This window comes from Eriocheir sinensis, chromosome 14 (genome assembly GCF_024679095.1).
Source record: "Eriocheir sinensis breed Jianghai 21 chromosome 14, ASM2467909v1, whole genome shotgun sequence".
NCBI classification, from domain to species: domain Eukaryota; kingdom Metazoa; phylum Arthropoda; class Malacostraca; order Decapoda; family Varunidae; genus Eriocheir; species Eriocheir sinensis.
The window spans coordinates 8303614-8323758 of NC_066522.1; the positions used below are offsets into that span (position 1 = coordinate 8303614).

General features: G+C 43.1%; 2 protein-coding genes across 6 annotated transcripts in view; both read left to right on the forward strand.

The window, feature by feature from the left end:
- The window catches only part of LOC126998407 (phospholipase A2 inhibitor beta-like), a 28014-nt gene extending 18992 nt beyond the window's left edge, over window positions 1–9022 (forward strand). Inside the window, exons 2-4 of one of the 2 annotated variants that reach the window (XM_050860052.1) lie at window positions 4821–6057; window positions 6668–6781; window positions 8383–9022. In XM_050860052.1, the coding sequence (XP_050716009.1) occupies window positions 4823–6057; window positions 6668–6781; window positions 8383–8617 (1584 nt within the window). In that variant the 5' untranslated portion in view covers window positions 4821–4822 and the 3' untranslated portion in view covers window positions 8618–9022. Of the gene's footprint in view, window positions 1–4735; window positions 6058–6667; window positions 6782–8382 lie in introns of those variants that run through there. The other variant, XM_050860051.1, reaches the window with a different exon arrangement.
- A 1240-nt stretch (window positions 9023–10262) lies between these two features.
- Window positions 10263–19828, forward strand: LOC126998410 (carbohydrate sulfotransferase 14-like). Of its 4 annotated transcripts, XR_007752822.1 has the most exons (8): window positions 10264–10969; window positions 12528–12607; window positions 12759–12863; window positions 15987–16082; window positions 16951–17122; window positions 17825–17931; window positions 18702–18807; window positions 18972–19110. XR_007752822.1 is itself a non-coding variant. In XM_050860065.1 (7 exons), exons 1-7 carry the CDS (start codon window positions 10528–10530, stop codon window positions 19221–19223), a joined length of 1242 nt encoding a protein of 413 aa, XP_050716022.1. In that variant the 5' UTR covers window positions 10263–10527; the 3' UTR covers window positions 19224–19828. The 4 variants fall into 4 exon arrangements, 3 of the variants coding, with proteins under 3 accessions (XP_050716022.1, XP_050716021.1, XP_050716023.1); XM_050860065.1 differs by lacking the exon at window positions 18702–18807 and having other exon boundaries at window positions 10263–10969; window positions 18984–19828; XM_050860064.1 differs by lacking the exon at window positions 18702–18807 and having other exon boundaries at window positions 10265–10969; window positions 18972–19828.
- Window positions 19829–20145: the final 317 nt, after the last annotated feature.

Here is a 20145-nt window from a genome sequence, read left to right on the forward strand (position 1 = left end):
CTCTGTGTACTCGCCCTGTGCTCACAGAACATCACCATCACTCGGCTTTGCGCCTCTCTTGACATGACTTCTGCTGCGGGAGTTAGTGCCTGGATTTGCCTGTCCTTCGGAATAATACCTTGTTTCGTATCTCGGCGAGACGTGGCTGCTGGAGTTGTGATGGCGGTGCTGTGAGTGGCGGCTGTTGGTGTAGTTGTGTGCAGCTTCTCTAACTGTTTGCTTCTGTGATGTGTTATGTTTGTTTACTGCTTCCTTTACTGGCCCTTCCTGTGGCTTCACTGTTTTTTCTTTTAGCTTTTGAAGCTCAGAACAAATGCTAGAGAGAGGGAAACCATACTTGAAGTAGTCATAGCCACAGTATAGTTCACGATCTTTGACGAAAGTGTTCAAGTTTTGGAAGTTGAATCGGAGACATTTATGAGCGGTGCTGGCCGTCTTTCCTTTCTTGAGGATCCCTGTGAGATGTTGTGGCTCCGTGTTTTTGTTATCTGGATCTGTTGCTTTCTCTGTTACTGTTTGCTGAGGCTGTGGCAGTTTGTTTACTGCTTCCTTTGCTGGCTTTTCTGTGGCTTCACTGTTTTTCCTTTTAGCTTTTGCAGCTCAGAACGAATGCTGGAGAGAGGGAAGCCATACTTGAAGTAGTCGTAACCGCAGTACAGTTCACGATCTTTGACGAAAGTGTTCATGTTTTGGAAGTTAAACCTGACAATTTTCTTGGCGGGGTTTTGAGGTTCATCCTTCTTTTTGAGGCAGCTCTTGAGGGGTTTCTTTTCTGGTGGCTCGGTAACGGCCTCACTAACAACCTCTTGCTCGAAGGAGAGCTCCTGGTGTACCTTCTTTATCTTTTCTCTCTTGACCATGTGCAGAGTAATTATCAGAGTTTCATCCCTCTTGCCATGGCTCTCCTTTTGCGTCCAGCCTTTTTCTGCGACTGTTGTTTCATCCACTTGCTTGTTGACCTTTTCTCTCTTGACCATGTGGATAGTAACGATGAGAGTTTCAGGCCTCTTCCCATTGCCCTTCCTTTCTCCCTCTCCCACCACCCTATCAGCATCCTGGGTGTCGGAGGGGAGTTCCTCCTCCACCCCAGCGAGAGGCTGAGCAGCGTTTAGGGGAGGCGGTGGCTAAACAGTTAGCGAGACGGCCCCGCGTTCAGGAGGACGCGAGTTCAATCCCCGACAGGTGCCACCAAGCTGGGATTTTTCAGCCGCCGCCGAGTGGCTTAAGATTACCCACATGCTGTCCAGAAGACCACCTATCAACCCGGACTCTAGATTATAAGATTAAAGATGAGCTCCGGGAGGGCAGCATGAGCCAATGCAAGATGACGCCACTATAAACACTCGCCTGCGCCAAAACGGGCTGGGCCGACTTCAGGCCCCACCGGGAAGAAGCCTTGGACCGACCATCAGGATCCATAGGCCAAAAAAAAAAAAAATAAAAAATAAAAAAAACACGCTCAGGGACCCTTGTCCCTGTTCGCCTGCATCGTCCTCGGCACCAGCGTTTTGGTTTCCCTCGACCATGGAGTCGAGGTCCTCGGAGGGGCTGTGGTGTGCCCGCCTGGCGAAGATCCAGTCGAAGCACCCAAAGCAGTTAGCCTTCTTCATCTTTTTTTGTTGAGTCATTTTAATGTAAATGAACACTGTTTAGCAGGAACGTGCTGGTTATCAACGTTGTACTCTTTGGGGATGGTTAATCCTCCTCGTCGTATGCCGCCTTGGTTCCGCCGACCACGGGCTGGGACGCTCAAAGAAAAGGCTGAGAGTATAACGCTGGGAATATGGGACGTAAAATAGGTGACGTAAGGCCGAAATGTTGCTGGAAGTAGTGCGCCCATCCCACACCCTCACCCTCATGCTCTTCATTCCACCCACACCAACCCACGCACCCACTCCCTCATCCCTGGCCGAAGTTTTGCTACAAGCAGTACGCCCATCCAAATTCCAAACCCACGCCCTCATGCTCCTCCTTCAACTCACACCAACCCTCCTAATTCATCCCCTCAGCTTCACCTAAATCTGCCGGCGCCGTAACACACATCACACCTAGAAGCCGCCATGAGCTGGGACAGAACGTGCCTCGTGCCCACCTTTCCCACTCAACCACCCGGCTGAAAATTCTTGCCACAAGCCCAGCAAGAACTTCGTGTTAATAATCTTATAAGAATAATAACATGTCACACAAATATATTTCCCTTATTAATGGAAACGAGACACATAACGTATAGTAACGAAGAAAGTGGAATGGGTGAGAAAAGGTGAACAGGAGGAGGAAGGTAAGACAAGGTGCTTGAATTGGAGGGGAAGTCAGGTGAAGGAGGAGGGGGAAGAGGTAGAAGAGGAAGTGAAATATAACTGTCATTCTTTTTTACTCTGATTTAAATCGATTTCAGTCACTTGATTTAAATAATTTGATTAAATCCTTTGTTTTAAATCAAACCAACCGTGGAGGAGGTAAGGTGGAAGGGAATGGAATGGTGGTGGTGGTGATGGAGGAAGAGAAGGAGACGAGAAGTGATAAAGAAAAGAAAGTAAAAAGAAAAGGTTGTGGTGGAGGATGAAGAGGAAAAGAAAAGGACAGGTGGAAGTGTGAGCCAAGACAGTGAAGAGGAATGTGGAGGTATGTGGAGGTCAAAATGGTAAAGGAGAAACATGAAGGAAATTAGCGAAGTGGAGGTGGTAATAGGAAAGGAAGGGGAGGATGAGAAGGGGAGCTCGATACCATGAGGGAGACTGAGGGAGATGGTGAGGGTTAGAATAAAGGGAGAGGGTGAGGGAGAGGGTGAGGGTGGCTGGAGGGCGAACAGCAGTGAGGTGTAAGAGAAGGTGGGGAGATGAGAGGAAGGGGAGGAGAGTTTTGTTCCCTCTTTCCTTCCCTTCTTCCCTTTTCCATTCTCCATCCTCACCCTGCCTCTCTCGTCCCTCAAGCTACTCTCTCACAACGGGGACTTTACAAACTGTGTGTAAGTAGAGAGCAACACTGCCCTTCTGTTCCTCTGGCCGGGGCGGAGGGAAGGGTAAGACCTCTCCTTTGCTTCCCTAAAGAGAGCGTAGGCAAGTTACCTCAATAATCAAATTCAAATAATTCAAGTAATACCTTATGAAAATACAACAGAGAAGAACGCATCGCTCACATTCTTTTTTTTTTTTATTACTTGCCAAGCGAAGCCATTGTAGAGAAAACTTGGCAACTTGTGTTTTTCTTCCGATAGGAAAGTCTCACTAATGCAATGACGAAGCACAGGTTTCGAGGTGTGTCAGCTTCATGTTTTGGCGAAAATGGATGCAGAATAAATGTCGGCACGTAATATCGCAGACGCAGTCATTTATGCACGAATGACCGATGGTGTTTACTCTATTCGGAACGTCGGGGGAAGCCAAGTCAACAGCACTTTTTTTCAGTCAAGATGCTGATTCCTGTAGGCAAGCGGTATTTGAAGTATCCAAATTGTGTCGTCTCGCCAACGTTCCCATGTAAACAACATCGGTAATTCTTGCATACAGAACTGTGGCCGTTGTGTTACCCGCCAAAATTTACTCTCGAATGCATGGGCCAGTTCGACAGTCCAACAGTCATTGTAAGCGCCCAAACCAAGCTATAATCTCCACAATGACTCGTTTTTTCTTCTCAATACCAGATACCAGAGAGACTTCCCGTGTGGTCTGCTGAAATTTAATCCTATTTATATCAATCGCAAACACAATACAAGGAATTTTCGTAGTATTTTGTGTTTGGTTGGGGAGCTTACGAACTTGCTGTACTGGACTGTAAAACTGACCCCATGTGCTCGGTTAACACATTAGTATGGATCATATGTCACCGGAAGTCTGATTTTACTCAAGAAGAAACTGGATTAGCCAGGTTTTCCCTACAATGGCTTCATACCACGCCTTCTTCTATTACATTTTCATAAAAACTTATTTGAATTGCCTGAAAGTATTACGATGCTCTGCCTCGCAGCTTTATTAAAGAAGCAAAGGATAAATATTGCCTCTCCCGCCTGTTTCAGCCAGACGCACAGGGTACAGTGACGCACTCTACCTAAAGTCAGCTTTGAAAATCCTCCACCGTTTATTCTTTCAAGATACTGTTTGTAAAGTCCCAGCTTTTATCATCCCTTTTGTTCTCTCTCTCTCTCTCTCTCTCTCTCTCTCTCTCTCTCTCTCTCTCTCTCTGTTGATAGGACGCATAAGGCTAACGAGACCCGAGAAGTGATGAAGGATACACATTTTTCACCTCTGACGTTACTCTGATTCCGTTACTGTGATGGTGTGGATATGCGTGGAAAGGAGATGATAATGAGCCAAATGGGTAGAAAGTGGCATGTCTGTACCGTAGACTTGATCGCAGAAGACCCTGACGGTGCATATTCGCAGTAAATTTTGTATGGTGTAATTTACGGTGGGAGGGCTGTGCACGAGGCGTTGGGAGTGATCGCGTGAGCCGAGATGTAACCCAAGACCTACCCCGGACAATGCCGAGTACCTCTTCTCCATGTCCTTAAGGGGAGTGTCAGGCTGGGTCACGTCAGCCTTTGGGGTTGCTTAATGTCGTTTCTAGTTTGTTTTGGTGCATATATATATATATATAAATATATATATATATATATATATATATATATATATATATATATATATATATATATATATATATATATATATATATATATATATATATATATATATATATATATATATATATATATATATTTACTAATTCATAGTAATCCATGTACTCTATATTTACGTGTAGCACCAGCACCATATTCCTAGGGGCTGGTGTTATTCCCTTGAGTGACGTTCATATTTGTGTTGCAGGCATGGCGGCGGTGTGGTGGCTAGCCTGGGCCTATTTCGTCCCCATCGTCCGAGCCTTCTGTCCCAGCGGCTGTTCCTGCGACGACACCCTTCCTAGCGCTCAATGCGTGGGAGTGGGCCTCAACTTGGTTCCCATTCTCTTCAACCCTTCTCTGCGTCGCCTTGACCTCGCTCATAATGCCATCAGGTCCTTGGAGGAGGGCCTGGTGTTCCTCTCTCAGCTGCAGGAGCTTGACCTCTCCCACAACATGCTGGCGAACATGGGCACCGGCAACTTTGAGGAGCAGAAGAGCCTGGAAAAGCTGAGTGTGGCGCACAACAACGTGTCTGTGTTGCTCCCGGGTACCTTCAGTGGGCTGGCAGCGCTCACTGTTCTCGACCTCAGCCACAACAGCTTGGACGACGTGCCTGGCGGGGTGCTGGACGAGCTCCTGCACCTCACTGTCCTCCGTCTCTCCCACAATCGTCTTTTCTTCTTGACACAACATGCCTTCAGGGGCCCAAGAGCTCTTCGGGTTTTGGACCTCTGCGATAACTTCTTCAGACACGTTCCCACAGAACCCTTGCAAGTTGCACCGACGTTACAAACTCTTCACCTGTGCCGCAATAGACTAATGCACCTCGGCCCTTTTGCTTTTCCCAGTCAAGCCCTTACGGTCCTCTCTCTTAATGTCAACAACATTGACCGCATTGACCAAGCCGCCTTCCTCTCGTCGCAGAGTCTACAAAGTCTCAGCCTCAGCGGGAACTCACTCGATGAAGTTCCGACACACTCATTAGCCTTCCTCCCGGCGCTAGAGTTCCTCTCACTCACCAGGAACATGATACGAGAGGTAAAAGCAGGGGCGTTCCGAGCACAGGGTTGCCTAACGACTCTCGAGGTGTCCCGCAACCCTCACCTTGAGGTCATGTCCTCAGAGGCGCTGAGTGGGTGTGCACGGCTCCGAGTCCTCACCCTCTCCCATAACCCTCTGCTGAAGCACCTCCCGACCGGCCTCTTTACGTCACTTGAGAACCTGCACACCCTTGACCTCCGCGCAAACTGCCTTGAGAGCCTAGCCGAAGCGGAGGTGCCTTGGTCGTCCCTACAGAGGCTGGACCTGCGGGACAACCCTTTGGTGTGTAACTGTTCCCTCGGGTGGCTGGCGCGGCTCGTCAGGTCCGCCAACGCCTCCATCACCTCCCCGGACCTGCAGTGCGCCGCGCCTGACGAGTTGAAGGGACTCTACCTCTCCAGGTAAAAAAAAAAAAAAAAAAAAACCGCTTCAATACCCTCGCACTCCCTTAAACGATCAAACTTGGTTACCGTCATGAAACTATCTAAGTACGATTGTCCTTATTTTCTGGTTCATATATTACTGCTAATTATAATCTTATTAACGGTACCTCTATTAGCTTAACTAACTGTTGCACTTGAGATATTATCCTTCTTAGTCATGAGCCTATGTAGAAATAATCATTTCCTTGTCTGATGTATCTACTGCCGCTCAGTATAAGCTTTGTGACGATCCATTCATTACCTTGACTAATCACAGCACCCAAGGCAGACTCCTTCGTCATGAAACTATACGTAACAACGATCGTTTCTTGTCGATGGCTAATATACTGCTAGCAATTGTATTGTATTTCAAGTTAACTTCTCAATCAAGTCAATCATATGCCACCCCAGAAACCCCCAATAGATTTACGCATTGCAAGAATCCACCAATCGCATTAGGCTTGAGTTGGGAAGGGTGTAGATTGCTCCTGAATCGGTCGATGATGTGCATTTAATGGAGAAAGGGGAGAAGCATGTTTGCCGGATGAATTTAAACGCAGAATAGTGAACCCTTGAACGCTGCCCCCAGACTGGCCCCGCGCGAGCAGCTGTGTGGCGAGGGCGTGGTGGCCGTGGTGGCGATGGTGGCGGCGGCGGCTGCCTCCTGCGTGCTGTTCTTCACCCTCACGCTGCTGCTCTACAGGTAAGCCTCCTCCTCATGCTCACACAATTTTAGGTAAGCCAGTAAACACCTTCATCTCCACCTCCCCCTCACCTTCACACTAACTCCACCACCACCTCATTATCACATTTTTTTTTTTCTGCTAGAGAGGTAAAGTAATGATCACTTGCACCGTCTCCTACACCTTACCCTCACAGTTACTATTCTACAGGTAAGTTAGTAATCGCCTTCAGCTCCACGTCCTACCTCCACCTCACCGTCACATTAAGCAAGTAAACATTTTCACCTCCACCTCCACCTCATCCTCACAGTTCTGCCATATACGTGAGCCAGGAATGACCTCCTCCACCACCTCCATCATCACCTCATCTCCACCAAAACCTTCCCCCTATGGCCCCCGTCATCCTACTGGTATTACTCAAAAGGTATAATAAGTCACCTCCTACATCACCTTCACCACCACCATCACCATCCTCGCTTATCTAGGTACTCAAAAGGTAAGAGCTAAAGGTCTTCTCTACCAGCATCACCATCACCATCATACCAACATACTCCTTTGACCTCTATTCAAGATCAGTAAGTATCGGGCTTTTTTTTTACAATTTTTCTTTACGCCCTTGAACTGTCTCCTCAGCTGTAAAAAAAATAAAAAAAATCACCATCACCATCATACCACCTCCACCATCACATCAACACCTCCTCACCTTCACTCTCATTTTCTACAAGGTAAGCTATCGGTCAACTCCACCACATCAACCTCCGTCTCCACATCTTTTTTTATTATTTTACGAAACCATACTAGAGTAACTGCTGTTCCCCAGTAGTCCCCATGGGTACAATGATATGTGAATGAAGCAACTGATTGATTTATTGGGGGTATGTAATCATGGCGCCGCAACTACTGTGGTAATAGGGCCCCGAGGACTTAAGATCAGTGTTAAAATCATACATCCTTCAAAACAGTTAGAGGTGCATGATACAATAGTAGATACATAGATAAAACAGTAACACCCATCTATTGAATGAGGAAAATACACGAAAAATGAAGGAGAAACAGCAAAAAGAAGAGGGGCAATATAAATGGGATTGGAACGTTTTATTGCCCCCACCCCCTTAAGTGCCACCACGAGGAGGGGGGGGAGGGGATTAGGCGGCCAGAGAAGCACAGTTTATGGGTCAGTGGTGGCAGAGGAGAGGAAGGAGAGGATTCGCCTGATGCAGAACCTTAGAAACTCTTGCTAATTATGACCGCCACTTTGGTTCCTTTTACTCTCTCTCTCTCTCTCTCTCTCTCTCTGCATTCACCATTTATTTTCTCATTTTATTATTCTCTCTCGCTTTTCTTTTCCTGACACATTCTCTATATTCCTTTCTCTACATTCTCTCTTTTCCCTCCCCTTTATGTCCTCTTTTTCCTCCAACATTTTCCTTATTTTCCCTCCCCCACATTTCTCTCCTTTCCTCATTATTCCCTCCCTAACATTCTATCTCACTCCTCCCCTATACTTCCGATTTTCCCTCCACACACATTCCCTCTTTTTCCTCCCCTCCCTAACATTCCCTCTTTTTTCCTCCCTTCCTCTCTCCCCTCTTCTTCAATCCCTCTTCACTCTCCCTTTCAGACACTGGGGGCGAAGGCAACGAAGGAAGTTGGGCAGCGGGAGGTGGCAGGCTGACCCCGCACCCCCCTGGACACCCCTGGCCCGCCCTCACCCCCAACCCCAACAGCCCCCATCTGTTGCCGGCCCACCCCCCGCCCCTGTGCACCCCTCCCCCCCAGCAGCCGCCAGCAGAAGCAGTCACCACAACCACCACAACAACCACACCACCAAGCCTTGCAGCGGGGTTGATGTATGACTTGTTATTTAGGAAAGTCTGCCTCTCTCTCTCTCTCTCTCTCTCTCTCTCTCTCTCTCTCTCTCTCTCTCTCGGGTTGAGACGGAGACTTCCGGTCCATTCAGTGACACTTCCAGATCCACAAATTGGTTCATTCACGACAGACAGACACGCAGACAGATGGACAGACACTGGCAAATGGATATATATACAGACAGACAGACAGACACACAGACAGACAGAATAGACAGGTAGACAGACACACAGACAGATAAGGATAACACACACACACACACACACACACACACACACACACACACACACACACACACAAACGAACGCACGCTCACACCACCTGAAAAACGTCAAAAGATTCAATATTCTTCTTGTTTTCTCTTAGATTTTATAAGAATATTTTTGTACGGAAAGCAAATAAATCATAAAATGTGTTGGTTCCTTTTTTCATCCTGGAGAAAATTTCTTAGATTAAATAATTTATTGCAATATTCATAAAAAAAAATGGTGTACCATCTAACAGCTGAGATATATGTTGTCAAGGAAAATCTTTGCATTACAAGGCCTGCACTGACGCTTGAACTTTAAAAGGGGCCACTGCCTCATCCATCCACTCCCTTATCAATCTTAAAAGCAAAGGAAGATCAAAATATCCTGCAGACGACGTAATCGATGTGTAACAAATAAAAATAAAAAAAATAGGAAAATTATGGCCAGCGCATAAGCTCCATATTTTACACTTGGGAGAGTGGACTTCCATAACGTAGTAAGTTTAGTCTTACAAACTTATATCAGTAAAAACATATTCTCTAATCATGGCGATCATACATAGAGCCCCATGTAAATCACTAACACATTTTAACTAAGGCAGACGTCGAAAAATATTGGCAAGTGAGGTGCCACTAAACTGGGAAACAGATCACTGCCATGTTGCAAGACTGAGTTAAAGTCGCCAAATATACACAAAACGTAATTCACTTCACTTGCCGGTAGCACACACACACACACACACACACACACACAAGGCCTCACTTAGAACTTAGGACTAATTCATTCAGAAGAGGAATGTTTGTGCTAATTGGTAAAGATGGGATAGTTGATGCTAAGAGAGAGAGAGAGAGAGAGAGAGAGAGAGAGAGAGAGAGAGAGAGAGAGAGAGAGAGAGAGAATGACCTTTACAGTTATGCTTCATAATTACATAGATATAACCTTTAGATTTATGTGAGAGAGAGAGAGAGAGAGAGAGAGAGAGAGAGAGAGAGAGAGAGAGAGAGGGAATGACCTTTACAGTGATGCTTTAGAGAGGGAGATGCAATGAAAATAGAATAAACCTCTGGTATGGCATCACTACTTAAATTCAGCAACTCTCAAAATATTCTGAAGCAGTCCACAACTTTCCTGGAAACAAATAGAGTATGATATGAAAGCAGACGTCCCGCTGAAAGCAATGCCATCTTGGTGAAGCGGCTAACAATGCCAAGATAAGACTGCGTGGAATTCCATACAGATGTTCATTATGTGGACCGAAACTAAGCACACACTGTCTCAAAATTCACCGCCTCACAGCAACATGATAATCCACGCCAGCGAACCCCTAAATGTTTCGTTCTGCCGGTGACCTTGAGGCTAGCAGGTTTGTGTGTGTGTGTGTGTGTGTGTAAGGGCAGTCTATCCCGTAGTAACGTCTACTCCCTGCTGCTGGCTGGTCTGTGTCTCCTGACTTCCTGAAGCTGTGGCGTCCCCTACTAGAAAATTCATAGATCCGAGGGTTGTCACATAGTAACTTTTTTGAAACACGAGAACTGTAATTGTCGTCAGTTCTTGAAGTGTCAACGTTCTCCAGTGCATCATGCCCCGCTTGGTGAATCGGATAGAAATTTCAGTCGCCCTCCGGTAGCTTTGGACTCGGCGACGGAATGAAACGAAGTTTTCTCCGGCCAAGACTACTGACCATTTCCCTCACCATTATTGCGCTTTTCCCATGTTACTTTATCGTGAAAAAAGAATTTTCTCCCAGTGCTAAATCATGGATTCTTGTCAACGTTTCGAGTATTTCTAATCCTTTTATTCGCGATGAATCAAAAATAACTGGAAAAATAATTACTGAGTCTAAGGACGAAGGGAGACGAGGTGTTACACTAAGTGAGGTCAGCGATGAACTACGAGAGGACAGCGACACGCAGGGGCAAGGCGCCATGCTGGGCGGTGGAGTGCCGGAAGGAATGTCAGAGACCCCGCTGACCGGTTGGCCATTATTGCAGCAGCGAGCAAACGTGGTGCAGCGGGTGTGTCGCCGCTTCAGGGTTCAGCATGCCCCGGCGAGAAGCGACGACGGGCCGCGGGCCACAACAGTGTCAGGTAACCATTTCGGTAACAAACAAACCCAAAAATCTTGTGGCTAGAACAATTCAATGGATCCTACTGGAGGCACTTGATATGGGAAGGGTACCTGCAGAGAAACTTGTTCAGAGGAACCCTTCCCGATGATGTTCCAGAGTGGGCAAGACCACCCACAGCAGGATTTTGTATCAAAGGAGAGTTAAAGTTATGTAGCTCAGTTTTTATCTGACCATTACTATCAATTGCAAAAACTGTTAACATACAACTATTCATTATACAAAGAAAAGTGTTAAGGCTATTCATCACGTACTTTATTTCGGCCAATAAATAGCTCATTTTTATATTGATTCATCTCTGGGAGGGAGGAGATGACTGACACACACACACACACACACACACACACACACACACACACACACACACACACATTGAAAAAGCTGGTATTGGCCCGAAGGGAATGAGAAATATGCAAAAGAAATAGATCACATCTACAGTTATATAATTAAGTAGCTAGAACTCTTATGATACACATAAATGTTGTTTAAAATAAAATCATAGATATCTATACATGTACATATCAGCAAGATTATGAACAACCATAAAAATAAACAAGAACAAAGAGAGAGAGAGAGAGAGAGAGAGAGAGAGAGAGAGAGAGAGAGAGAGAGAGAGAGAGAGAGAGAGAGAGAGAGAGAGAGAGAGAGAGTAGCCAGTTAAGGACGGCTACTATATGCCATATACTATATCCATAAATATTTTTAACTTCCTCTTAAACTCTAAATTGTCTTTGCATTGGCTATATGGCTCCTAGGTTTGTTACCGTCATTTATAGACCGATTATTGCTTCTATTCTTTGGAAACGTACGCACTGCTACATATCCTAACCTACTTTTATATGAAGTTTGGCATTTGACAGGCCATACAGCCTCTGACTCTTGTTTGCCCATACTCTTATTCCTTCTTTCATGCCTGGATCTGCATCAAATTAAAGTTATGTTAGGACAGAAGATTTTGAAATGCTAAAAAATGGATCTGAAGTCATTCATAAAAGGAAAGACAAATGTGTATATAAATGGCTGGAGGATTTATGCCAAGTACAATTAAACTCTTGCCTTTAATCATACTTTGGCAGAATATAGAATGTACTAACAAAAAAAATCTAGCCAATCAAACCACAATGGTCAAAAATATACCCTATATTGGAGTCTTTTTGGCCATCTCTGTTGTCATGACATAGTTTATAATAGCAAGAATGTCAATAATAATAATAATAATAATAATAATAATAATCAATATAGTCGAAAGGCATATAGATAAGAATATGCTCCAAATATTTTAGGGGTTACAGGTAAGCTGTCAACAAAGCTGTTGCTGTTAATCTGGAACAATTAAACTTGAACAGAATAAAGATACCTCAGAATTGGAGAGAAAATTCATTGAGTAGCTGTGATGAAATATGTTACTGGACAAGGTTATTATTTTTTTATGTTTCTGTAATATGTAGCCTACACATATTATATCAAGTTTAACATTTAATATTATCTACACTGACTGGCCGTCTTTTTTCCTTCAACAGGGAACTACACGGAGTATGTGTCACTAAAAGCATTTCAAATGATCCGCTCTGCCTTCTCTCTTGCCTGTGTCATCAACAAAGTAAGGAATGCTATACCACCAAGAAACAAAACTGATCAAATGTAAGCAATAAACCATATATTAACATGTTTTAAATTTAAAATACATTTATGCAATCAATACTTCTAATTTATACTTAATATATAAGGAACTGTTTATTTTTCATACTCAGGTGGCTTCAACAAGTCTAATGATGAGTTTCCTAAGAGTTGAAGGGGTTCCCCAGTACATCACAGGATCCCCACATATGCTTGCTGACCGTTTCCTCAAGCCCCAGGTAAGCTTCTCATAATTCAAGAAACAGCAGTACCATTTTATATAAGTACTACATGTTTAACAGTGATCCTTTGTAGAAGACTTATAATGTATATATAATTGATGGGAAAGAAAGTGTTTGCATAAAGGTATTTCTCAAGTAGGTAGCATATTATGTTCATATTAGAAACGGCTTTGCTATACTTTTGGTACTACGACGATGTAAGACTTTGGTGAATGAGATTATGCACTAGCAGGTTGGTGGCAGAAAGATGCAAGCAAGTTCAGAAGTATTTCTTGATTAACACTGTATGTTACTATAGCTAGTGTATAAAATAAAATAAAATAAAAATATCCTTTATTATGTCATTTACATTATATGAATTCTTTGCCATTCACGTTGGTTAGTTTTTCCATTTACGTTGATATTTTGAAAAACCGAAGTGGCAGGTTCTGGGTTTCGGGGTGGCCTTGCTCCGCAATCTTGGGTGTAATTATGCATATTTACCTTATTTTCCATTGATAAAGAGCCAAACAGAGTCCCTTGATCAATGAGCAGACTTGGATATCAGAAGAATAAATGTATCAGTGAAGTAAAAAGAATGATAAGGGCGGGGAGAGAAAAACAATACTTAATGAGTTAACAGGTGGGTGTTGACTTTAGCCTTTTCAATGTCAACAAGAGAAACAACCTCATCTGGAAGGACATTGCACATTTTAATCAAATTGGAGGCAAGGCCACGCTGTAAGAATATCTGGACAGTAAAATCTAACAAATATGCTGCTTTTCAACTGCCATATTAATCCAACCAACTAAAACCTAGCTCAACTTCCTATGGGGAGGGAGTTTACCCCCACCTCGAGACCAATTATTTTTATCTAACCACATATTTATAACCAAACGAAACCGAACAACCTCCTGCCGGGAGGCTTCACCCCCAATTACTCCCCCTCCTCCCTCTTTAGGATGTTTTTTTTTTTTTTTTTTTTGGACGAGAAGACGCAAAAATGCTCACTGAGCCAAGGCTTAGGTGACAAAATGTGGGTAATAAGCGAGTGGCGGCACGCCCAGCCCTCCTGCACAACACCCGCCGCGCCTGCCAGTGGGCGTGGATGGATGGGGGGGCAGTATGCCTGCCTGTAACTCATTTGTGGTCAGCTGAGTGTCAATGTGACTCCCTCGGCAAGACAACAGTCATTTCCCAACAAAACTAACCTTTGACAGTCGTGCTGACGCGCACACAACGTCGCACTTCACGAGGAGATTCTCGAGTGTGTCCCGTAATTCTGAGAACTCGACACTCGAGCAGCACTTCACGTGTGCCTCGCGTTCCTGTGCGGCCCCACCCCAGTGACACTCATCTCACAGAACACCGTAATTTTCTCCACGCCATCACTCTGCACGTCACTTTGCGGTAAACTACGCCCACAGTCTGCTGCTCGCTGTCAGCAGCGCCTGGCAAAGCGAAACAAACGAGACGAATCGTGCCTCGAGCAGCATTAAGGCCTCTCGTACTCAAAACATTCCATTTAACGATTTCAGACTCATAACTGTTATACCTACATAAATAACGGTATTCCTTCAAATTACAGTACTGTTAAAACCCTTATTTATTGATTCTTTTTTGCAATAATTATGAGTCAGAAACCGGAAAATACTGTGTTGAGTACGATAATTTGGCAGCGTTGGGTCTTGAGCCTTGAGGTCCGTCTCGGCGCACGGAACGGCACAGCACCACCACTGATACCAAAACATGTAGTAGAGAAGGTTCATTAATTAATACCAACGGCAACTTTGTCAACTGTGTCAGTGTTGTCACGTTACAACTTTTTTTTCAGTTAACCACTTATAAAAACCAACCTGATTGGTGTATTACATGAAGTACTATATAACACTGCCATTACTCCTATTATCACTACTACTGGAGCCTAGAACTCGTAATAATAGCATGATTTATCGTACAATGTGCCACTTTACAGGAATAAGTACCGGGCCTGACCACTGACTATGGGCGTACATTTGCAATCCCTCTACACACACACAAAAAAAAAAAATGCAATACTTTCCATTTGATCTATTTTCTTGTCCCTTTCCAAGTAGCTACCGTACCTCCAGCTTTTACGTCTGACATTCTTATTTATTTAACCAGATTATTAAACCGATGCTGACCTAGCTGTTGCATCTTATCTTTCTCATGTGATAGCCTACTTGGTGTACTGAGCGTGACTCCTCTGGTTTACCCTCCTACACCAACCTGCACCGATAGATACTGCATGGCTCCCAACACCTGATGATAAAACCTAAACAAGGTGCCTAAACATGAAAAACCAATGAGATATAGCAAAATAACACTAATGTATACAGTAACCGGTTGATAGCTTGAAAAATAGTAGCAATGATACATTCTTATATGACTTCACTCACACACACACACACACACACAGTTATATTGAGTGCACATAGCTTAGGAGAGTGTATAATGCATTTTCACTTCAATTTCATACATGCATTCTCAAAATTGGGCTGGGTTCTTTTAATCTCAGATATTTTACCACTAGACCATATGGTGTTAAACAAGGGCGGATCCAGCCTTGAGTTTTGGGGGGGGCCAACTGTTCATCGACGACGGACTGTACACATGGAATTAAGTCACATCGGATTGCATTGTGCTTTTCAGGCCGAAGAGGCCTTCCTTCTCAGCGCTTAATTCCGATTCGCTTGTGCATTGAGGCCATAGAATTGGATTTTGTTTTATGTAGTAGAGCGATGCAGTATCGACTATCGAGTTCTACATGATATGTATATGATTGAGGGAGGCTGACAGTATCTGTAACGAATTTCTTTGGGGGGGGCCAAAACATACTCTCAGAGCGTTTGGGGGGGGCCATGGCCCCGTGGCCCCCCCCCTGGATCCGCCTATGGTGTTAAATCATACATTTGAATGGCAATTAGACTTTTCTATTAGTATTAAAAAATAACTAAGGATGAAGTGGAAAGTAAAGAAGAGCAAGAAGTAAGGGACCCTCCTGCAAAATTATATGAATTGAGAATTATCACTCAATTAACCAAGTTGTTCTTTTTTTCAGAATCTGCACATTATAATCATTTTTAAACTATATACATTAATTAGAGGAAAATTTTCAGACGGAGAGGGAACTTGCCTTTGCCCAGGACCACTTCTTCAAGTTCCTGCTTGTCCGACACCCCTTCGCACGCCTCCTCTCAGCATACCGAGACAAGGTAATCCAAAGCCGCTGGTCAGCTGTACCCACACCTGCATAATCTAAAGGAGGTTTGAAGTTCTAGCAAGTGCTTGACTGTTTTGACTTGGGTTTGCTAACTAATGTGTAGGCAACTGCTGATGCTGTTTGGGAAAAAATAGTGAGAAAAGAAATTAATGCCCTCTCCAATAATAAAAATTATTTCAGCCAAAATAATATGCAGTATATGATGGGAAACAAAACTGACTGATTGACTGATTGAACTGCCTGACTTATTGATTAATTAAAGTTGTAAGAGATGCCTGTGGTTAAACTTTCACTGTTCTCTCAACTCTTGTTCTGTCAGTCAAGAATTTGTTGCATGGAGTGCACTGCCAGGAGGGACGAGGCACTGCAAACACAGGACAGATGAATATTCAAGCACTTATTGCAAGATTGGTCAATGAAATTTCAGTTGTTGGTATTGTGAGCTGATCACCAAAAAATAGCTTTTCTACCTTCCTTAACCCGGTAGCAACGACGGGCCAAATTTGTGGCTTTACCATGTAGCAGCAACGGGCCACATTTGTGCCATGATATAAACCCCCCAAAATAGATGATACATAATCTGATCACAAATGCTTTGATATATATTATCAAATGGTTTGTGTGAGGGGTGATTTTTTCTCATTTTTCTCGCTTGGAGGGACCATTAAGAAACATGATCCCCGCTGCTACCGGGTTAAAGACAGTAGTAATTCAATATCAGGGAAACTTGCTTAATCTCTTATTTTTCTGCTGTAAACATCTATGACTTGTGATTTGTTAATATACATGTCTGTTTTGATTACTGGAAGGGGAATCACTGCAAGCATAACCCATACAGCAGTGGTCCTCACACTCCCCAGGTGGAGCAGGCAAACCACTGGTCACTCAAGGAGCTGCGGGAGCACATATTCCAGACCCTCGGCAAGACTCCCCAGTCCTACAAGAGTCACCAAAAAGTCCCTCCAAACAGTGGTGGTGCCGTCCCTACTTTCAGTGACTTCCTTCAATACATTTTGGTCACCAATTATACAGGTTAGCTTGGCTCCTATGTCTCATTCCATTTGTATTTTCCCCTTCCCAAAATATATCCCTCATAAAAGTAGACAAAACTAGATAATGTCAAATCATACATTTGGAATGGCAAAGTTAGAAGGAATGTTCAGTTAGTATTCAGAATGAACTGTGAAGGAAGTAGAAAGATGAGAATGACAAAATTATCGAGAATGTAACAATAAATAAGTATTTAGTCAATGAAAGCCATAGTCCAAGTATTCTCTAATTTTTCTCTTTTTCTTTGTTTCTATTATATAATTGCATTACCCAGCTGCTGCTGACCCACTCAAGGCTTCACTCTGGAAACGCCAAGAAAATCAGCGAGGTGTCAGGGCTCAGACTCACAGAACAAACACAGCACTACAGTGTCACATATATATATATATATATATATATATATATATATATATATATATATATATATATATATATATATATATATATATATATATATATATATATATATATATATATGTAAACAAAAAGGGTCACATCTACATAAAGTTTGTTCTTTTTTGCTTTTTTTATTTTCAATAGGAAGTAATTTCCTTGTGCAGCTTCTCTTTTACTGCCTTTTTCTGAGACCAACTCATGATAATGGAAAAAATGGTATGGGTATTAAATGCTGTGCTGAATATGATTACATTAATACATGACCTGCATAAAATTCTCCCACTACAGGGGAAGGCTTTGACTCCCACTGGGCTCCCTACTGGCACCTGTGTTCCCCCTGTGCCATCCAGTATGATGCTGTGGCCAAGCTTGAAACAGCAGATGTGGATCTAAAGGTGTGTGGGGAGGTCTGGCCTTTCTGAATATAAGGAATGAGCTTGTTTGTAATTTAGGGAGTTGGTTGTTCCCTTACACTTCATGAAACATGTGAATTACTTTTGTTGAATCCCTTCACCTGTTTATAAAACTCAGTTTAGTCAGAGTGACCTTTGCCTTTGTAGCTAATGTAAGTCTAGATATCCATGTGGTAATATTGTAGTCTGTTGGTCAATTCTATCAGTCTTCTCTGCATAAACTCAAAAATTGTGTCATTTGTGTAATATGACAACAACCAAACAGCATAATCAAGGTGAGGTTTCCCTAATGCAAGTTAACTTCAACACTTTTTACTATTTCCTGTGGAAATCAACTTCAGTGTTCAGTTTTAAGTATGAAGGCATTGTTTCCTTGGTCAGAAACCACAGATTACCAAGTTTCATTTACAACTTTACCTGTTTGCTGGAGTATCGTTTAATGTGCAATCAAGCAGATTGTTTCTTTCTAGGTTAAGTATGCTGCTTACTGTTGAATTATGCTCGCCATGTGTCAGTGTTTGCTGAACTTGAGCTGAAATACTCTGGCATTCTGGATATCTTTATCAAGCCTCCCAGCTACTGCCAGGTGCAGATTTGCTAGCATTATGCCAGAATCTCAATCTTTAATGTAAATAAATAAGAATATTGTGCCCACTCTTATTCATTTAGGTCAGAATTTTCTTTTAATCCAATATTTTTGTCTAATGCCTCACACACTGTGAAGAACAAAATACACATCAATGAATTGACAGATTATATGATATGGAGTGGCCAAAGGCTGAAGAATGACAACTGAAGGATGGACCATTTAGCATCAGGAGAAAAATCAGCACGAGGCACATTTGACACCAAATGAATGTTAGTGCCTCATATGTAGACTAATAATTTCACCACCTTTTACACCATCTAAAATACTAAAACAATGCTGGAGGCCAAATTATTCTAGGAAATTTGAGTGACCTAACAGTTTGTACATATTTATTTATGTAGAAATACAAAATTTATTGAAAAATATATTTCAGCTTATTTGGCAGAAGATTGGAATACATGAAGCAGCAATCCCTTGGTTCAACCACATGAGCCCGAGTAACACAAGCAGCACCACCATCAACCCCTACTACCGGGCCCTGGATCCAGCCCTCATCGCCCGGGTGTACCGCTACTACTTCCTAGATTTTGAAATGTTCCAGTACAGTGTTCTGGATGTTTTGAGGGAGGGAGGCCACTGCCAGGCACATGACTGTTCTGATATGGTTTCTTATTTTAGACAATAGCTTTGGAATATGCAGGTGTGTGTCCATACCAGACTCTCTAAAGAATGCTGTGTTGAGGGAGGTAAATTTTCAAGACTAGATTTCTCTCATTCAAAAGGATATTTATCCATACTCCAATGAGAAAAAGACATTTCTGACACTTTGATGTATTACTGTATACATATGCAGTAAATATCTTGATAAGCCACAGAGGAAGGACCTAGTCACATATTTATTCCTGCACTATGCAGTGATTGCCACTTTTACTGAGCCTACAGCCTGGTTTGTACAGGCAGTGGTGATGCTTTGTGATGTGAGTGAAGTTGGAGGAATAATTGCTCAATTATTTTATGGTAACAAATCTTTCCCTATTTTGAAATCACCTGACCCGACTCAATATACAAACAAGGTTAGGTATACCCTTCAAGTCTTTAAGAGGTCCTGAAATTTTTTTAAAGTTAGTTACTAGTATACTGTACTAGCTGCCACTGCATTATCATAATTTTTGTCTATTTCATCTCTAATTTGTAACATCATATCTTTCATCCCCAAATGGTACAAGTGAGACAAAGTGCTTTCTGTAAATCTGTTAAAGGTTTTGAAAGTAAAATAAATGGATGTCACATGATTTTTTTTATTACACTGCACTATCATTATCTTCTGCCATCATTACCATTATGTTACAATTCAGTTTAGAAACTTTTTGGAGGGTAATGTGAAGTGGCCGTGAGACCAAAAATTAAAACTCACCAGGAATGTCTGAAGATCAAACCCCTGTCCATGGGCGTCCGCAGAAAAAAATGCAGGGGGGGGCAATGTTGTCCTGACTCCTGAGATTGCTGTCCTGGGGGAGGGGTCTGAGGGGAGGGGGTGTCCCCTTCCCCGTTGGAAAAAATTTTGCTCCCAGGAAAGAGCTTAGATGCAAAATGGTGGCACTTTTTCA